General features: G+C 35.6%; 1 protein-coding gene across 1 annotated transcript; it reads left to right on the top strand.

Moving 5' to 3' along the window:
- Positions 1-10073: 10073 nt before the first annotated feature.
- LOC122651954 (probable WRKY transcription factor 14) lies at positions 10074-13539 on the top strand. The gene is made up of 3 exons (XM_043845545.1): positions 10074-10965; positions 11545-11685; positions 12639-13539. Exons 1-3 carry the CDS (start codon positions 10349-10351, stop codon positions 13207-13209), a joined length of 1329 nt encoding a protein of 442 aa, XP_043701480.1. The 5' UTR covers positions 10074-10348; the 3' UTR covers positions 13210-13539.
- The last annotated feature ends 4139 nt before the right edge of the window (positions 13540-17678 follow it).

The raw sequence follows: 17678 nt of genomic DNA, 5'->3' as shown, positions 1-17678 counted from the left end.
TCATTTTAAAGGAAATTTAGGGGTATTTTTGTCTGATACAGCCAATCCAGGTCGATACCGTATTGATATCATATCAGTTTTGTGGATCGCCGATACCCATTCCGATTCCTTGCACTAAAACCATGATCAGGGTACAAAAATATATGTACAAGGTTGGGAGCATTTTGAACGTATTTTGGAGAACTTGTCAAAAATAAGTGCGGCTTTTACAAAATTATCCTTCTGACTTTATGAAATCTTTATTCTTTTTAGTTTTAAACCAATTGCCTAGCAACTGATGATGCTGAGAGAATATTCACCTAATAATGCACTAATTAACATTAAATTTTGAATATGATTCTGGTACTTAAGAAAGAGTTTGTCAAATTAAGCTACATATGTTGTATAAGTTTTTGTAATTTAATTTTTTTTTAAGGAAAACATTCTCTTCTTCCCAATTAGTTGGACAAGCAACTAAGGATATATCTAGTTATATATTTACTTCATGGAAGCCAACAAGGAACATTCTTCAAATGTTAGTGTATTTAAGAAGTGAATTACTTCAATATCACTTAATTTATGTAATTCATTTCTTCTCAATTTTTTTATGGGGGGACTTACTTCTATCCTCCTTGGTTGATGGATAATTTTCTTTTTTAGAGATCCATTAGAGGTACTGGAATATGCTAAGAATTAAGGTTGAATGAGTATTTTGTAAACTCAAGTTTAATTTTTGGGTGCTAAAGAAAGATTTGTACTTGATAAGGGAAACAATTGTAGGAAAAGTTTAATTAGGAGAGTTAGTGAGCTCTTCTCATTTAAATGATGATCAGTAACAAAGGGTCTCAGTTTAATACTATGGTTTTAGAATTTTTAATTTAATCCATTGTTAGGCATTAAAATTTCCCAAGCACCATTAAGTAATAAATAAGTGCTAATCCTCTATCATTAGGTCAGTAGCTAGTTTATGGTGGACATATCAAGTTAGGGAATTTTTCTCCTCTCAGGTTCTCTGTCCGATCAGGTTCAATTCGTAGGTTCCTCTCATAGGGAGGGTGGAAATTAATGACGACCTCACCCCACCCGGGTAGTGTGTTCGGGCAGGGGGTGAGGTCGTCATTTCCGATCCCCTATGAGAGGAACCTATGAACCTAACCGGGCAGGGAACCTAAGAGGAGTTGAGTCCCAAGTTAGGACAGCTCATGAGCAATCTTGCAGTCAAATGGAATAAAAGGGGGTTCATGCTTAAGCTTCTTCTATGCTCTACTTACATTTGAGATATCTTTACATGCTTTATGATTTTTTTTAAAAAAACCCTAGAATTTTACAGGTTATATGTATAGAAGGATAATGTATCCTAGAGCACTATCATATCATCATCAGATACCCAACTTTTTGGAATATTGATTGAGATTCGGTGGTGCAGTTCATATTAATGATCACGATGCAGAAAAGAATAGAAATCACAAACAACACTCTCACAATACACAAAAAGATTTACATCCACGGTAAGATGAGATCTATTTCACTATCAATGAAAATAGAATTACAACCTCTCGTTCTCATACCTCTCTCAAATTGATTACAGAGAAAGAAGTCTCACAACAAATATATAGTGAAACCCTATATATGCAATTTATTGAAATACCCATATAATCTTAAACAAAAATTCTCAAGACCTGCCATCACCGAATCCCCACCATGGACCTACTAGCTCGCCGAGACCCAGTAACAAAAATAAACATGCAAGATGGGTCTTGGATTCTTTGGGCTTCTAGTTTCTTAACGGTTCTTTATAATAAACCCACTAATATAAGCAATGGAATACAAGATATCGTACCCCAACAGTATTGGATCTTCTTATTCCTATTCCTATTGGAGCTTTGAAAGAGAGAGAGAGAGAGGGAGGGACAAGCACCAAAAACAAAACATATCGAGATTGCAAGATTGCTGAGGTCATTGAGCATTTTGAACATAGGATGATTTTGGTATTTTGGTTTGGTTTAGAGACCCACGTGGGCTGGGGGGCCTTACATCCTAAGAGTTTAAAAAAGTTGATCAAAAGTGCATATATGGTCACGTTCACTGCTACTTTTCAACTTGCATGTTAAAAAAACTTCTTCGATACTCATCATTCAATTTGGGAAAGACTTTATTGCCAAAAGGAAGCCTTTGCTTTTGTTGTTATTTATAGTGGATGGGCTAGCTAGCTACTTAAAATTCAATCTTGGCCAATGGTTTTGACCTAGATTAATGATCTTAGGCAAAGCTGTTCTGTCAGTGAGACATCACTTTTATTCATGGCCAACTTGGGTTCAAATCCGATCCTTTACCTGTTCATGATTTGATTTCTAGGTCTTACTCACCAAAGCTTAATTGTTTCTTTTGGATGTTTAGGGGTATTTTTATCTTTTCACATGTAAACAAATTTCTTAGGGTTTTATTCTTGTTCATGTGATTGTTATTTCTCTGTTTATCATGTAACTAATATTCAATCAACATGTGTCTTAGGGTTTTCATGTTTTAGAGGCCTATATGCAACATTTAAATGTATAAGGGTATTTTTGTAATTTTTGGCATGCTCTAACCTTAGTCCAGGTTTGAAATCTTCCTAGCTCTTTTGAACATCTGTTTTACATTCAATATACTAACCATGTAAAACAACTAGATTGCGATGAGTTTCCTCTTTTCTTTTTTACTATTATTCATTTATTCATGACGTATATTGGCTTAAGACTCGTTTAACATATCTATATGCTTTGGAGTCTGGTTTAACAGAATGAATTGAGGTGCCTAACGCCTTCCTCGGTCCGCAATTGCCTCTGCCCCTTATGATGAGTAACAATTTTCCTTACATCATTCTCTACACAGACCAACACTTTGTTCAGATTAAATAAAGCAATACCGAAGGCCCCACCTCCCCTTATAGAAATTATAACAGAGATTAAAATTTAACAACTAACATCTCATGAGGTGTCTTATTAGTATAGAGCCTCTTTCATAACAGCATAAAATGCAACATTAAAATTGTTAGAAACAATTATTTAGATACTGATAATAATATTATGAAACTTTTAAAATTATTTTGAATATCCTTTCTTACTTAATGAACTTTTGGAAATAAGACAAAGAGGAAATCGAAAGATGATTATAAATTCTAAATACACCTATATAAATGTCATTTACATAAATTCCTATATTAAATATATCAAGTTGACTTTAGAATTAATTTCATATAATATTCAATTTAATAATTCTTGAATTTGCTGGTACCATCTCCAACTCACTCATGTGGCAAGTTCAATTCAAATATCAACTACCCTACATGGTTGCATGAAGCTCTTAAAAATGGTTTAAAATTCAAAATTCTAAACAAAGTAGTTTGACAAGCTTCTAATAGAATGAAGGGAAATGGGAACATAAATCATAAAATTTGACTTTTGGCTTATTCAAAATGTATTATATAAAACCAATGGTTCAATTTCAATATCAATTTCAAATTTTGTTCCCCCCTCCCCCAATCACCACTCCTTCCTCCTCTCATAAAATGATAAAATAAAAGAAAGTTGTTAAGAAAAGACTTTCTTGACAAGCCAACATCTAACATCTTTAACCTAATTACTATTCCTTTATGAATTATGATGGCTGGTTTCCTACTCTTTTCATGGAGCATTTGGTTGTTTGGAAAATGCAATGAGAATAACAAAATTCTAATATGACAAGCCACTTTCAAGGAAATTAATGGGAATATGAATCAACTTGTTGCCTGCAATTTTTTCTTGGGAGAAAATTTTCCAGTCTATCAGGTCTAGAGGATATCTCTAGACTCCTGATCTAAACTGGCATGAATGTCTTTCACATGACAAATATATAATTGATTAGAGATGAAATTTTATGATCAATTAGACCTCAAGTTTTTTTTTCTCACTTCTCGTCGATCAAGACAGCCCAAAACCTAGTTAACCAAGTGGCAAAATAAAACTTTGAAAATCTAATAAAAAAATAGAATTGAATGAGTTTGAAATTTAATATCTCGCTAATCAAAACCATATCATAGATACCCATACACGGTCAAAACTATCATATCACCCTTAATTTCAAGTGGTAAAACTTGCTATATGAGTCTAGAGATACCCTTTTCATTTACTGATTTAGAACTTTTACCTTTATTTCCTTTTCTTTTTTTTTTGGGGGCTATTTACGTGGGTGTCATCTCATGTTGGGATGTTAGGGAAGAACTATCAACCCCATTCCTGATAACGACAATCTACCAAGCAAAAATCTAAGAATAATGCCTAAACTACCATTCAAAGACGATATAATCCTTAAGGTTATTCAGTCAATTTGAGCATTAGGTGGCACAAAAACTACTACGGATTGTTGGCTATTTTTGCCACGTTGCATTATTGATTATCCCCAAGTTTTTTTATGTATGTTGTCTATATAATCATCTAATCATGTCGAATTTCAACCAAATCCAACATCATTCAAATCAAAAAAATGCCTTGACCCCAGAAAATTGTGGGTTGTACAATTAAGATAAACCACTAAATTTGAAATTTGACCTATTTAAGGTATTTCCCATCTACCCAATGGCTATTTATGATAAGTAAATCATCAATCCATGTAGTGAAATATTAAGTGACAGTGTAGGAATCCCTTAATTTCCATGGTCAGTGTAAGTTTACTTTTCCAAATGAAGAAAAAAAAATGCATAAATTATTTGCAATTTTAAGAAGAAGCATGTTTTCTATCATCAACTTAACATTCTGTTCAAGATTTTGCAGACATGAAGTATGCCATCCGATTAGGCCTACAACATTAGAAAGAAATAAAGAAAGAGAAAGTGACAATGTTGGACAACTATTGGGTATTGGGTTAGAAGTTTCATTTTCTTGAATTAGTAAAAGTATAAATAATATTTTTTGCTGTTTTCTCTTTGATTGGGTTATGCATATTTGTTTATGTTTTTTTTTTTTTTAAAATAAAAATAAAAAAAACATACAAAATCATCCCAAGAAGAAACAGAGATACAAAACAAAAAAAACAAAAGGTTTTTTAGAGATGTCGGGTCTGAAGATCCCAAGAAGATACAATGTGACAATTTTTAGTAGAATCCAAATCCGAGGCATGGAGATGGTTGAACTCCAAATCTAATTGTAGGCTTGAGATGAGAAAGTCCATCTACGCATATTTTTTTTCCACCATATATGATATAGAAGCACAGAAAACCATTTTGACCACAAGATTACATACCGATTTGCTTTTGAATTCTTGCATAACCCATTTTCCTTCACTTTCAAAGAAAAGAAGGGGGAGAAACCTCCTTCTAATACGCGAAGAGAAAGGGCAGCAAAAAAATAAGTGATCAATATTATTGTAATCACAGCTTGGATAATCTAATCAATACTATGATGCATGCCTTCCAACAGGGCAACAACTTTTATTGTTATCTCCTAATGAGTATTATTGTAATCTGTGGATAAGAACTGATGGTCTCCTGAGATTCCCTGTTAGGTGAATATCTAGTCTATAAAAAGCAGTTGGTACTCTTGATTTTTAATCAACATTTTCTACCATATTTCTTGTAAAAAAAAAAAAAAAAAGGTAAGAGAACCTAATCGGTCATATAGCCTCTGCACCAGCGTAAGAACCAATGAGAATGTGCATAGAAGCATTGGTTTGGATGTGATTTTTGATTTTACTGGTGACTATGCATTTTTTGGATCCAGATCTTCTACAACGCGGGCTGCCCATCCTGCCGTGCTGCGCAGACACAAGGCGGCATGCATTGACCGCCTTACCCCTGCCCGAGCGCCTTGCCCGAGCGGGGGGGTAAGGAGGTCAATGCGCGCCGCCTTGTGCCTACGCACCACAGGCAGGACAGGGCAGCGCCTCATAGAAGATCTGTGTTGGTACTCTTTATCTATGAAAACAATATCTTGTGGGGCAATATTGATACATGAAACATATAGAGAAGAAAGGCTAGCTAGAATTGGTGAGTAGCATCAAACCCTAATATAATTAATGGGGCGTTGTTCTCTGTGCTACAGCGCAGACTGCGTCTAGGCATATGGGGGTGGGTGCAATGATCACCCTGCCCCCTGCACAGACTGCCCATGTGCTTGGGCGCAGCCTGCGCTTCGGCGTAGAGAGCATTCTCCCTATATAATAGCCCAATTCATCTTAATCGGGTGCCATTGAGAACATAGAATAAAAACCCAATTCTTCCAAAAAGATCTGAGGTTTTGTCATTGATGATCTGCACTGAATTCTAGTGATGACAAGGTAAATGGAATAGAAGACAAGTGTAAGAGACCCTGGTTTTTTGGGCTTGGAATGCAAATAAAGGGACATGGGATCTCTAAAATGATCCCCCAAATGAAGGCCAATTAAACCCTTTTAAATTATTCTCATTTTGAAAGCAAAACCATTTAGATCACATGGGAAAGAGCCACGTGCTACACAATTCTAGGCTTATTATTGTCCATATATACCCTTATTTTATATTTAATAATCAATGCATACAAAAATAAGGGAAAGAAGGGGAAGCTTTGGATTTGGAGTTTCCCTATATATATCTATTTCATGGGTCTTATATTATCGAGGTGCCCATCCCATTTTACCTCCAAATTACGGTTTGAGACATTCATATAGTTTTAGGGTTTAGTCCATCTAACCCTACATTACTAATCGCTTGGGTTTTCTTGTCATTTGACCTTGTTGCTAGGGGTCTCAAATTGTGACATTTGAGGGATATGACAGGTGGTATAAGAATCACGGCTGTCCATGTAAGGTACAATGAACGGCCAAGATCAACGTTACTTGGAGGATGCCGGTAGGCGGGGTGACGTCATTGCATCAAATGCTTAGGTATTGCTTGCGTGCAAATCTACATAGTTGTCACAAGGTAAGGAGTAAGGACCAAGGTGGGCATTAAACATGACTTTAATTAAGAACAGGGAATTGAATAATAAAATGAGGAAGAAGAGGATTTGGTATTATAATGTGGCACGTACTGGTTCATGACTCAAAACTAATATATATTAATTAATTTGTTATTTAATATAATTAATGGGTCTGCATCACATGGAAGATGATCGATGCTTGTGATTCTTGGGAGACTGAGGGAGGGAAGAACTTAATTAGTTGTGGAACAAAGCTAGCTAGGGTTTGAAGGGTTTGTTTTCTAGATAGTGAGAGGAGAGATTGAGTGGCTTGTCATGCAGGAACGTGGGAGAAGTGATGTTTTAGAAGCCAATCAATGATTTAGATGACTAAACACTTGGATTCTAAGGGTTGGACCACAATAGCTAGCTAACCCTAGTAGTGATCCATAAAGCTAGAAATTAAGAAAAAGTAGTAAGTAATTGGTTCATATGAGTCAAGTTCTTAAAGTAAGTGAATGGAGGACTAAGAATACTAGTTTGATAGATTATATGTAGATCACTAGTCATGACACCAAGCATTAATACCTATATATTCTCCTTTAAATTCGTTCAAAGCATCATTTGGAGTATTAATTACGGAGGATGGAATAGACAAGCTAGAGATCCCTCAATATTATTCCTTAATTCAAAGAAGTCAATGAGAGAGAGAGAGAGAGAGTGAGAGAGAGAGAGAGAGAGAGGAGAGAGGACCCTCAAACCTTTAGAACCATCAAAGTGGAGGACTGTGGATGGACAAAGATGAAGTAAGTGAGGAAGCAAATTTGATGTATTCCACACCAAAAAACTTGAAGTAGTGGAGAGAGAGAGAGGCCAAGTCATAGAAGATTCTCAAAAGGTCCCATCAACCAAGAGAAGAGGTCAATGATTCCCCCAATAACATTGGTTCTTCCATTGAAAACTCAAAATCACTCAAACACTAAACAAACCCCACCTCTCCTTAGTCCTTCCCCCAGACCAGTAACCCTTTTCCACCTTTCTCTCTCTCTTCCCTAATAATTATTCCTAGAAATGCCAAAAACACTTTCCTTCAATAAATTATTCCCAAAACGCCAAAAACCCATTAGAGAGATAAGGGTTAACACCTCATTAGTTCAATAATTTCAAGCATTTCGGTCCATAAACTGAAGAACCCTGATTTTGAAACAAACAATGCCATGAATGATGTAATAAAGTTAAGGGAGAATAGGTAGTAATCCATTTCTCACACTCAATCCTACAAAAGAAACACTTTTTTTTTGTTTTTACCTCCCCCCCCCACTTTCCACAAAATTAGAGACCTCACATTGCTTTATTTAGACTTCTAAAAACTAAACTTTTTGTCTTAGTTCATGCCGACAAGCTTAAATGACCCCTTATTAATTCCCTAAGTCTAATCATAATCTCCTTTTTTCAAACCTTAACATCCCAAAAAGTCCATAACTAATGTTTTAATAATAATTTCAAGAACCTAATTTGAACTCCAAAACTAATAGAAATTTTCTATTTTTAATATTGCATTTATGCCTATGTTTAGCCAAGCCTCAATGCTCTAGCTTGAAACTGCCTATGTTATCTCCAAACCCAGCATGTCTTCTATTTCTTGACACTCCAACTTCTTTTTAATTAATACTCTCTATGGATCATAATTAACATCTTAATGTTAATTATGAACATATAAATTGCTTTAAACATAAAATAGAAAAAAAAAAATTTCCCCTTTTTGTGTAAAACTCTTAGATTCCTCTTTGACTTAGATGCTTTCTGATCAGTAATGAGTCTTTTTTTTTAATGTAAAACTCTTAGATTCCTCTTTGACTTAGATGCTTTCTGATCACTCAGTTCCCTAAACCAAATCTTGAATAAACCAACTTTTTAAAAATAAAAAAAAAATTATCATTTTTAACTCAAATGGACCACCAATTTGGATTTGTGGTTATTTATTTGTTGGCTACAGTACAAAAAAACTATATCAGATTCAATAATTACCCACCCAATCAATCCTATTCCTCTGGATTATAGAAGAGAACTCAAAGGTGTCTGATTAAGGTTTCATCCACACAATCCTATCAAGAGAGAGAGAGAGAGAGAGAGAGAGATTAAAATACAATTAAATAAAAAAATGCCATGGCTGCTGTGTACTTGTTACTGTACAGTAGTTTAAGCTTTATAATCAAATGAAGACAGACTGAGTGAATTAATATAAAATTTAAAAAAAGAAAAGAAAAAGAGAGTATGAATAAAGGGAAAAAGAACTCTGTTCGGGAGTGTGATCTACGCCAGCACTCCCATGAGTCCATATCTCTCCTCCCCATATGTAAAGACACCTTTGCCCCATTGTTTTAAGGAGAAGAGAGATAGACACATGGGAGTACTAATGTAGGCCACACTTCTGGACATAAAACTATTTCTCATAAATAAAATAAAAGACTTAGTTTCCCTCCACCCATGGTGAATGGGATCCCATTCACTGCAGAGCTAGAGAGGATAGGGAAAAGTACTTTGGAACATTCCCAGGAGGGGTTTGTGAACCCTAAGATAATGGGTACACTGTGCTTTATGGATGAAGGAAAACTTCTTCCTAAAATAAAAAATAAATGAAAAACGGTGCAAATGACAAATGATGCTGTATAAAAGTGTTAACAGTATTGGTTTTATTTCACAAAAAAAAATTAGAAAAAGAAGCCGTGAGCTACTGAAACTCTAATAACAAGCTATGGTTAATAGAAAATTAAAAAAAAAAAAAAGGGAGAAAGATAGAATCTGTAAGAACAACTTGCCATGAATTGAAACGGCTACCCCCCGAGAAATGCGGCTACTTTCCGCCTTCTTTTCAATTCTATAATTCTCACCCCCTATTTAAAAACCCTTTTTTTTTTTTTTTTTGGAAACCTCTTCTGTTATTAAAAGAGAAAGAGAGAGAGCTTTCAATGCTTAAATAAAATACATAAAAAAGTTCATAAAATAAAAACAAAATTTTACACAGAGAGAGAGAGATTTAACTCTTTTGATACTAAATGATAAACCCACCCATCTCAAGATTCCATACATCTCTTCTCTTCTCTTCTAATCTCTTTTCTCTCTCTCTCTCTCTCTCTCTCTCTCTGAAGAAGAGATAGGTATGAAAAGTCAGCGTTGAAAGATTATATGAGGAAGAAAGAGTCTCTCTCTCTCTCTCTCTCTTCTCTCATGTAGTCTAAGGAACTTCTCCCTTAGTTTTTGAGAACAAAATCAATCTCAACCTTCTCAACCTTTTTCCTTTTTTTTTTTTTGCTTCCCCAGCAAAACCCATCTTCCCAAAAGTGTGATTTCCACCTAAATCAAATCCCCAAAACTTCACTAAAAATTCATCTTCTTCTTTTGATGTTTGTTTGTTGGGTTCAAAAAACCAATCAAACCAAAGTCAAAATGAAATCAGATTCCTTCTACTTATAGTTCTAAATATGTGTAGTTTATCTTGGCAAATGATGGAGAATTATCAAGGTGACTTAGCAGATATAGTTCGTGCTGGTGGTGGTGGTAGTAGTACAAACATCAACCCAATTTCAGATTGGCAATTCTCTTCAGAACCCACAAATTTTCAGTCCTCAACACTGGATGAACAACATGTTGCTGATGATTTTGGTGATCCATTTGTTAGTTCGCGAGATCCATTACTACACGATCTCGGAATATCGAGTTCATCATCATCATCATCAAGCTTCTTTGATCACTCAAATTCTTCTAATAACAACCTTGTTAAGATGAATGTTCATCATCATCAAGAGAGTAGTAGTGTTACTAATAGTCTTCTTGCTCAGAAGATTTTGGATGAAGAGATGAGGCCTTGTAATATCCTCTCAAGGATGCTTCAGATCTCATCAAACACAAAGATGCCAGTTTCTTCACCCGGTGGAAACATGTCGACGACGATGGTGGCTTCTTCATCACCAAGGGGAATTAAGAGTTCTTCTTTAGCTGCAAGTGATCATTTACTTAGGGTTAATGGCTCTACAGGTTGTTCAATAGAGAATGCAGGGTTACAGATCCCCTCACCACGAAATCCTGGTATCAAGAGAAGGTAAGGACTAAATTTTTCCCTGATCAAAACATTGATATATAGTAGAAAGAAAGAATCAGATTTCTATGATCTGTTGAATTATGATCTAGCTAGGGTTATAATATTATTATTAATACTTAATTTCCCTTCAGTTAAGCCCAATTCATTATTTTATGGTGACGATCTAAGAACTTTACCACTAAAAACTTAATTTTCATATGGGTTTGTAAGGCTTTTTGATTTAGGTATCACAATATATAATTGTCTGAAACTTTTGTTGCCAAACCCAACTTTTGTTTGTTTGAAGTTGTCAACTTGACTGAAAGGATTTTATCTTTCCTCAACAAGAACCAAAGAATGGAACTTTTATCTTCCCTCTCTGAAAGATAATTTTTCCTCTTTAAAGTAGTTGTGTCAAATGAAACTGTCACTACAAATGGAATTACTTAATTTGCTTAGGAGTTTTAGAGAGGGAGATAGAGCTTTCCCTTGTGAGTAAATTTTCAGTTATTTTCATTAGAACTTGTTCTTCTTATTTTTCTTTGTTGATTGAAGGAAAAAAAAAAAAAAAAAACTCAAAATTTTGCAATTGTTGTTCAGAAAGAGCCAGGCAAAGAAGGTAGTTTGCATCCCAGCACCAGCAGCTGGAAACAGCAGACCTACTGGCGAAGTAGTGCCATCAGATCTCTGGGCATGGAGAAAGTATGGCCAGAAACCCATCAAAGGTTCTCCTTATCCAAGGTAATTAAGATTCAATTTTTTTTATGATGATTAGAATTGCCACTTAAGGAAATTCATAAAAATCTTTTTTTTTTTTTTTTTGGGTTCCCTTACTTTTGATAGTTTAACTCTCTTTATTTATCAAGAAATCTAAAGAGTGCAAACTATATATATATGGTACAGTATCCAACTAGATGTGGTTTTTTTCAATCTTCAATAACATGTAAGATCAAGGAAGTTCATTCTTGTTAGGGGTGCTGCTTTGCTTTTGGTTAGCCCTTAGTAGGTCCAGTGGTTACCCTACTCTGTCAACTAGGATCTTCTTGCTTCTCAAGGGGAGGGTTAGTAATGTTGATCTTCTTGGAGTTGGCTCTGGTGCCTAGCAGTTTTTTGTTTTCTCTATCCTTTTGTATCCTCTTCAGGCTTCTTTTATAACTTGATTTAGATGTAGGGATAAGTTATTGTAATGGAAGCCCAATGTAGACCGAGGTTTCAGGTGTTTCCTCTTTGATCTTGCTTCTGTTGGTGCATTTTTTGTATTCTTCTTCTTTCTCTCTCTCTCTCTCTCTCTTTTTTTTTTTTTAATACAAATGATCTTTTAGCAAAAAACAAAAAAAGTTGGGGAGTTCTCTCTTTCATTTCTTTTTTTTCCTTCTTCTTTCGTCTTTATTATTCTTTCCTCTATTTTTTTTAAGGGGGGAGAATTTCTCCGCTTTGTTAAATATATTAGTCATTCACCCAAAAAACAAAGCTTATCTTTGTTAGATACCCATATATGTTTCGGGAGGGCGGGTCTTGGTGTAGTCGTTAAGGTTGCTCCATTGTGATCAAGAGGTCACGGGTTTGAGTCTGGAAACAGCCTCTCTGCGAAAGCAGGGGTAAGGCTGCGTACATTTTGCAATACAATAGATTCATGTTTCATATATTATGGAATGTTTGATTCTGTATTAATCTGTGATCTTTAAACCATCCAGGGGCTACTATAGATGCAGCAGTTCTAAAGGTTGTTCTGCGAGGAAACAAGTCGAGAGGAGTCGAACTGATCCAAACATGTTGGTTATTACCTACACCTCAGAACATAATCATCCATGGCCAACCCAGAGAAATGCTCTTGCCGGGTCTACAAGGTCTCAACCAACAAAGAATAATGCAGCTTCAAAAATCTCACCATCCTCACAAACCCAAAAATCCACAAATTTGAAGGAAGAACAGAAAGACAACAATACTGATAGTGTGTCCCCAACCACTATTAATCCTGAGGGATTAACTGCTTCCATGGCTGTTAAGGAGGAAGAGACTGAATCAGATAAGGCAGTAGGCATGATAGATGACACTGAATTCAATCAGGGTTTCCATCAGAGTTATAGACCAGCACCACCAGATTCTAATCCATCTGATGACTTCTTTGCAGATTTGGCAGAATTAGAACCAGACCCTCTAAATCTCTTGCTTTCTCAAGGATTTAGTGGAGAGAAAATGGATGAAGAAAGAGAAAACAAGGGCTTAGATCCCTTCACCCTCTTTGATTGGACAGGAAACAATTGATAATTAGAAAATCTAGGTGGGGTTTATGGCAAGACCTTGATGAAACAAAGCTACTAATTAAACCTAGTTGCATTAATTTGTGGTGGAATTTCATTCACTTCAAAGTCTAAGGTCTGGTTATAAACCTTAAAATCCAGTATGATATGATATGATATGATATTGAGAGGAATTCAATTCTACTTTTTTATTGTTATTTACCAGAACAGTCTGCAGATTAGGGAAAACAGAATAGAGTGTTTGATTGATTGGGAACAGACCCATGAGACTCACATTCTATGGAATACTGGTGGATGGGACAGAAAGTTGAGGAACAGAAGCTCTCAACAGTTACACCAAGTACGTTTTCAGACATGACTGAAAAGCCCCCTGCAAAGGGTGTTGATTTAAGATGGGACCTTTCTTGTTTTTCTTCCTTTCTCTTATCTTTCTAAGTGAGGAAAATAATTCAAAGCCTAAGTTGGTTTCATGGGTACTCCTGAAAAAGAAAAGAAAAGAAAACCCATGCTTTACTTGCTTTGATCATGAGAAAAAAAAAATAAAAAAATAAAAGATTACAAAAGAGAAGTGGAGGGGAGAAAAAGGAAAAGCTTGACTTATCTTATCAGTCCTTTTTAAAGAAATGTGAAGAGGAGAGATAGAGAATACCAGGTTTTGTGTTCCACTGCTTTCTGTTCTTGAATTCCCTTTCTCCAAATTGTATGTTTTGGAGGTTTACATTAAAGTGTATCAGCTATTGTAGATTGTTTGTGAGAATATCTCCTCTTTTGCTCTCTTCTCTATTCTCTAGTTCATGGGTTTGAATTACAATAAGAAAAGTTTCATTACTCTAAGAACACCTAGCTTGTTTAAGCAAATGTTTCAATTTGCAACAAAATCTGTTGCTTGTATTGATATTAATTAACCTGAATGGTAAGCTAGATCTAGATCTGAGGGCTACCCAAGTCAATAGGATCTATTAATAACAAAAGTTATGGTGGTGATGATATCCAAGATGCCCAAAATGTCATTTTTTTTTTCCTGAATCCAAGAGACAATATGGATAAACAGAAAACAGCCAGAATCCGTAGGCTGATTCGATTTTATTTTCTTTGTTGCTAATTGTGACAAAATAATACCTGCTTCTATAGAAGATCTTCGAGTTGATGCCCAAGGAAGACCTAGGTTTCAGTGGTGTTAATTTGTAAATTTGCAATTCTTTTTTACTGCTTCGTCTCCCTTTCTGAGGGTCTTGCCGTAGAAGGGAGTTAGGTCCAGCAGGTCTTGATTTTAGTTTCTTACTCTTCCAGGTTTATGTATATCCTTTTTCTCATCTTAATACAATTTTGAATCCTTTTAGCCAGAAAAAAAAAATTGATAAAATAATATCAAATATTGTAGTGTCTTACATCTCATATGATTCTCCTGGTAAACTAAGAAGACTCTATTTTCATTTGTAGCCACAAATGCAATTCAGTGTGAAAATTTTCTTTTGGACTTACTTCAATATATGCTAAAGTTTCTGTCAAATCATCAACCCACTTTGATAAATTTTCTTACCACTTGAACAAAAAGGAACAGTAATCTAAAGTTCTCTTCAAATGGGTTTTTCTTATTTGATTGATGGAGAAAGGTCATTATATGTTTGAACTTTTGGGTATTTTGGTTTTTAATGGATCAAACTGTAGTGATCATGACTCTAAAAAGACTTGGAATGGTTAATTCAGAAGATGATTTTTCTGAAAAGCTCAAAAAAAAAGTCACCTAGTTGCTTAGGAAACTCTCTCTAATGACAAAGTAGTGGATGATAAGATCGATTTCCTTGCTTGTGTTTTCTTCCAATCTAAGAACAGTACTTTAATTAGTACATTCCCTGCTTTCTTAGTTGTTGAGGCATTATATGTATATATACGTATCTAGCAATGGAAGCACTTAGGGTTTTGGAAGATTCTCTCTGATCAACTGTTAAAATAGAGGACAACTGCCTAGCACAGTTAGTAGTGTGTGGTGTGGTAAAGCCCGCCATCCTATCAGGAGGTCTTAAGAAAGGACGTACTTAGTGCACGAGGCTCCTGCCACTATTGGGTTTAGGAAAGATACATCCTAATATATGCTCTATGGAATTTTTATCGTATGCGGTTCCCTAGTGCCTTTCACAAGAGGAGGGTGGACCCCACCCGGGCAGAGTGTTCGGTCAGGTGCCCCAGGTGGGTCCCACCCCCCTCTTGTGAGAGGCACTAGGGAACCGCAATGGTCAGGGAACCGTAGACGATAACGATTCATACTCTATGGGAATATTGTCCTACAATGACCGAAAGGAAATTGAAAGTGATTCCCAAAATTTTGGAACTTGTGTTTGGTTGCCTTCCAAAGCAAAGAAAAATCCCATGACAATTAATGCAGGCAGGTGTTTCCTCCCAAATGTGTTTCACAAAAGAAGTGGGAAACCCTGGATCTTTATCACCTCCTATCCCCTGCCCGGTCCAGTTTCCTAGTTCCTCTAATTATGGGGACTGGAATGATCATCCTACCCCTGCCCAAACACTCTGCCCGAGTAGAGTCTACCACCCCCTATTAGAGGAACTGGGGAATTGGGCCGGGCAAAAAACTGGAAGAGATAATTTTCGAGAAACCCTTCCCCTTCTTTTATTGTTCTCATAATTGTGACCAAATTAACACTGTAGGGTAGCCGGTAGGGGGGAAATCAGTTTTATTTATTTCTCCCAACACATGTTTCATGGAAAGCAATTCAACCAAACAAGGCTGATGAAAAAGAAAACCTAATTTGCTGGAATGTTAGGTTAATTAGGCAGCTAATCTCCCAATCAGCTACTTAGATCTTACCATTCCTTCTTCAGGAACTAATTAATATTGTTTTCTTCTTTTGTTTTTTTTTTTGTTGTATCAGAACCAAATATTAAACTGTAAAAATAATCACATCACATGTAGAGAGAGAACTGGGGCAAGTTATTGATCCAAACCTAATCTATCCAATCTTTCCTTTCAGTGTTTTAAGGATCGAGATGGAAGAACAACTCATCTCATCAAGTAGGTACGAGCTACTACCTACTACTATTACTAAATGTAATCTCTCTCTCTCCTCCAATTCCTCTAATAAGGGGGAGTGGACCCCATCTTAGGCAATGTTTTCGGGCAACGGGTAGGGTGGTCATTTCCACCCTCATGTGAGGAATTGGAGGAATTGGAGGGGGCAGCGAATTGGAGGGGATAACGATTCAGCTAACCCTTAAAATTTTATTAATAGGGCAAGAGATTGCTACCTGGTCACTTGGAGGTGAATCAACATTGATGGGATTTTTTAGTTTACAGGGAACAAGATGGTAATTTCATGTGCTCCTATACTTGGGTTTAGGAACCATGCGACCAACAAGCAATTTTGTTTTTCCCCTTATTAATATTATTAAGAAAGTAGGAATCCTTTTCATTTTTCTTAGTAAAATTGGCTGCATATTTATTAATATTACCTTTCAAGCTTAAGCTAATTTTTAATTAATTTTCCAGTCTCTGAAATTTTTTCGTCAATTGGTATTATCTAAAAAAAATTGATTAGTCATGAATTATATTATTTCTATATGCCCAAAAAAAATTTATATCGTTTCTATGAATATGGATCTCAGGTTTGAAACTATTTGATCAAGTCAATCAATTAATTTTTGTATGGTAACAGTGAATTAATTAATTAATTAATTAGCATCACAGCAAAATAGACTTCCATAATTAAGCATCACCACATAATAGACTTGCACAATTAGCATCACCAAAAATTGTTTCAGCCTCTTAAATAAAACTTTTAACTTCACAAATAAGGATTTGGGTTCTCACAAAAAATTTCTTAATATGAAAGGATTGCTAGAGGCCTTCATATAAAGCATATCTATCTGGTATTGGGTCCATGGATTCTAAGTGGGATGGGCTTGGGCTCATTGTCATGGATTTTAATTGTCTCTTGGCCGGGCCTGAGTTCTGTTTATATTTTAGTGTTCCTATAAGCCCAATGTGTGAAGGAGAATTCCATTCATTGAGTGCTATCATTGCTCTTGGATGAGAGTCTTGGAATAGTAAAGGGTATTTTGAACCTTTGCGGCTTTGCCTAGTAAGGGTAAAGTAATTATGACAGTAGATTTGAAGGTGAATCCTTAGCCCACCCCATATATGCCCGGCCAAACTTCTCGCGCGAACTACTTAATTAACTACAATGTGAGCAGAACGCTTGGAGGATGGGCCAAGGAGAGTTTCAAAAACATGTCCAAGTCCAACGGTTACGATTCCAAAAATGAAGTATACTTCTCTCATAGTCTTGCCTTGTTAAATATGTGGGTTCCTCTTTTCTCTTCTCGTTAAATCTATTGTTTCGTTGTCCACTATTGACTTGACGCCTAAGATGCCAATATATATAGGAAACGTGTAGATCCATCTCCCCATATGGGAAAATGAAGTACACATTCACATACTTATAGTATATCTAAATGTAA

The sequence above is a fragment of the Telopea speciosissima genome, chromosome 2 (genome assembly GCF_018873765.1).
Source record: "Telopea speciosissima isolate NSW1024214 ecotype Mountain lineage chromosome 2, Tspe_v1, whole genome shotgun sequence".
Lineage (NCBI taxonomy): Eukaryota > Viridiplantae > Streptophyta > Magnoliopsida > Proteales > Proteaceae > Telopea > Telopea speciosissima.
The sequence above is the reverse complement of the archived record's forward strand: the minus strand, read 5'-3'. Positions and strand labels throughout refer to the sequence as shown.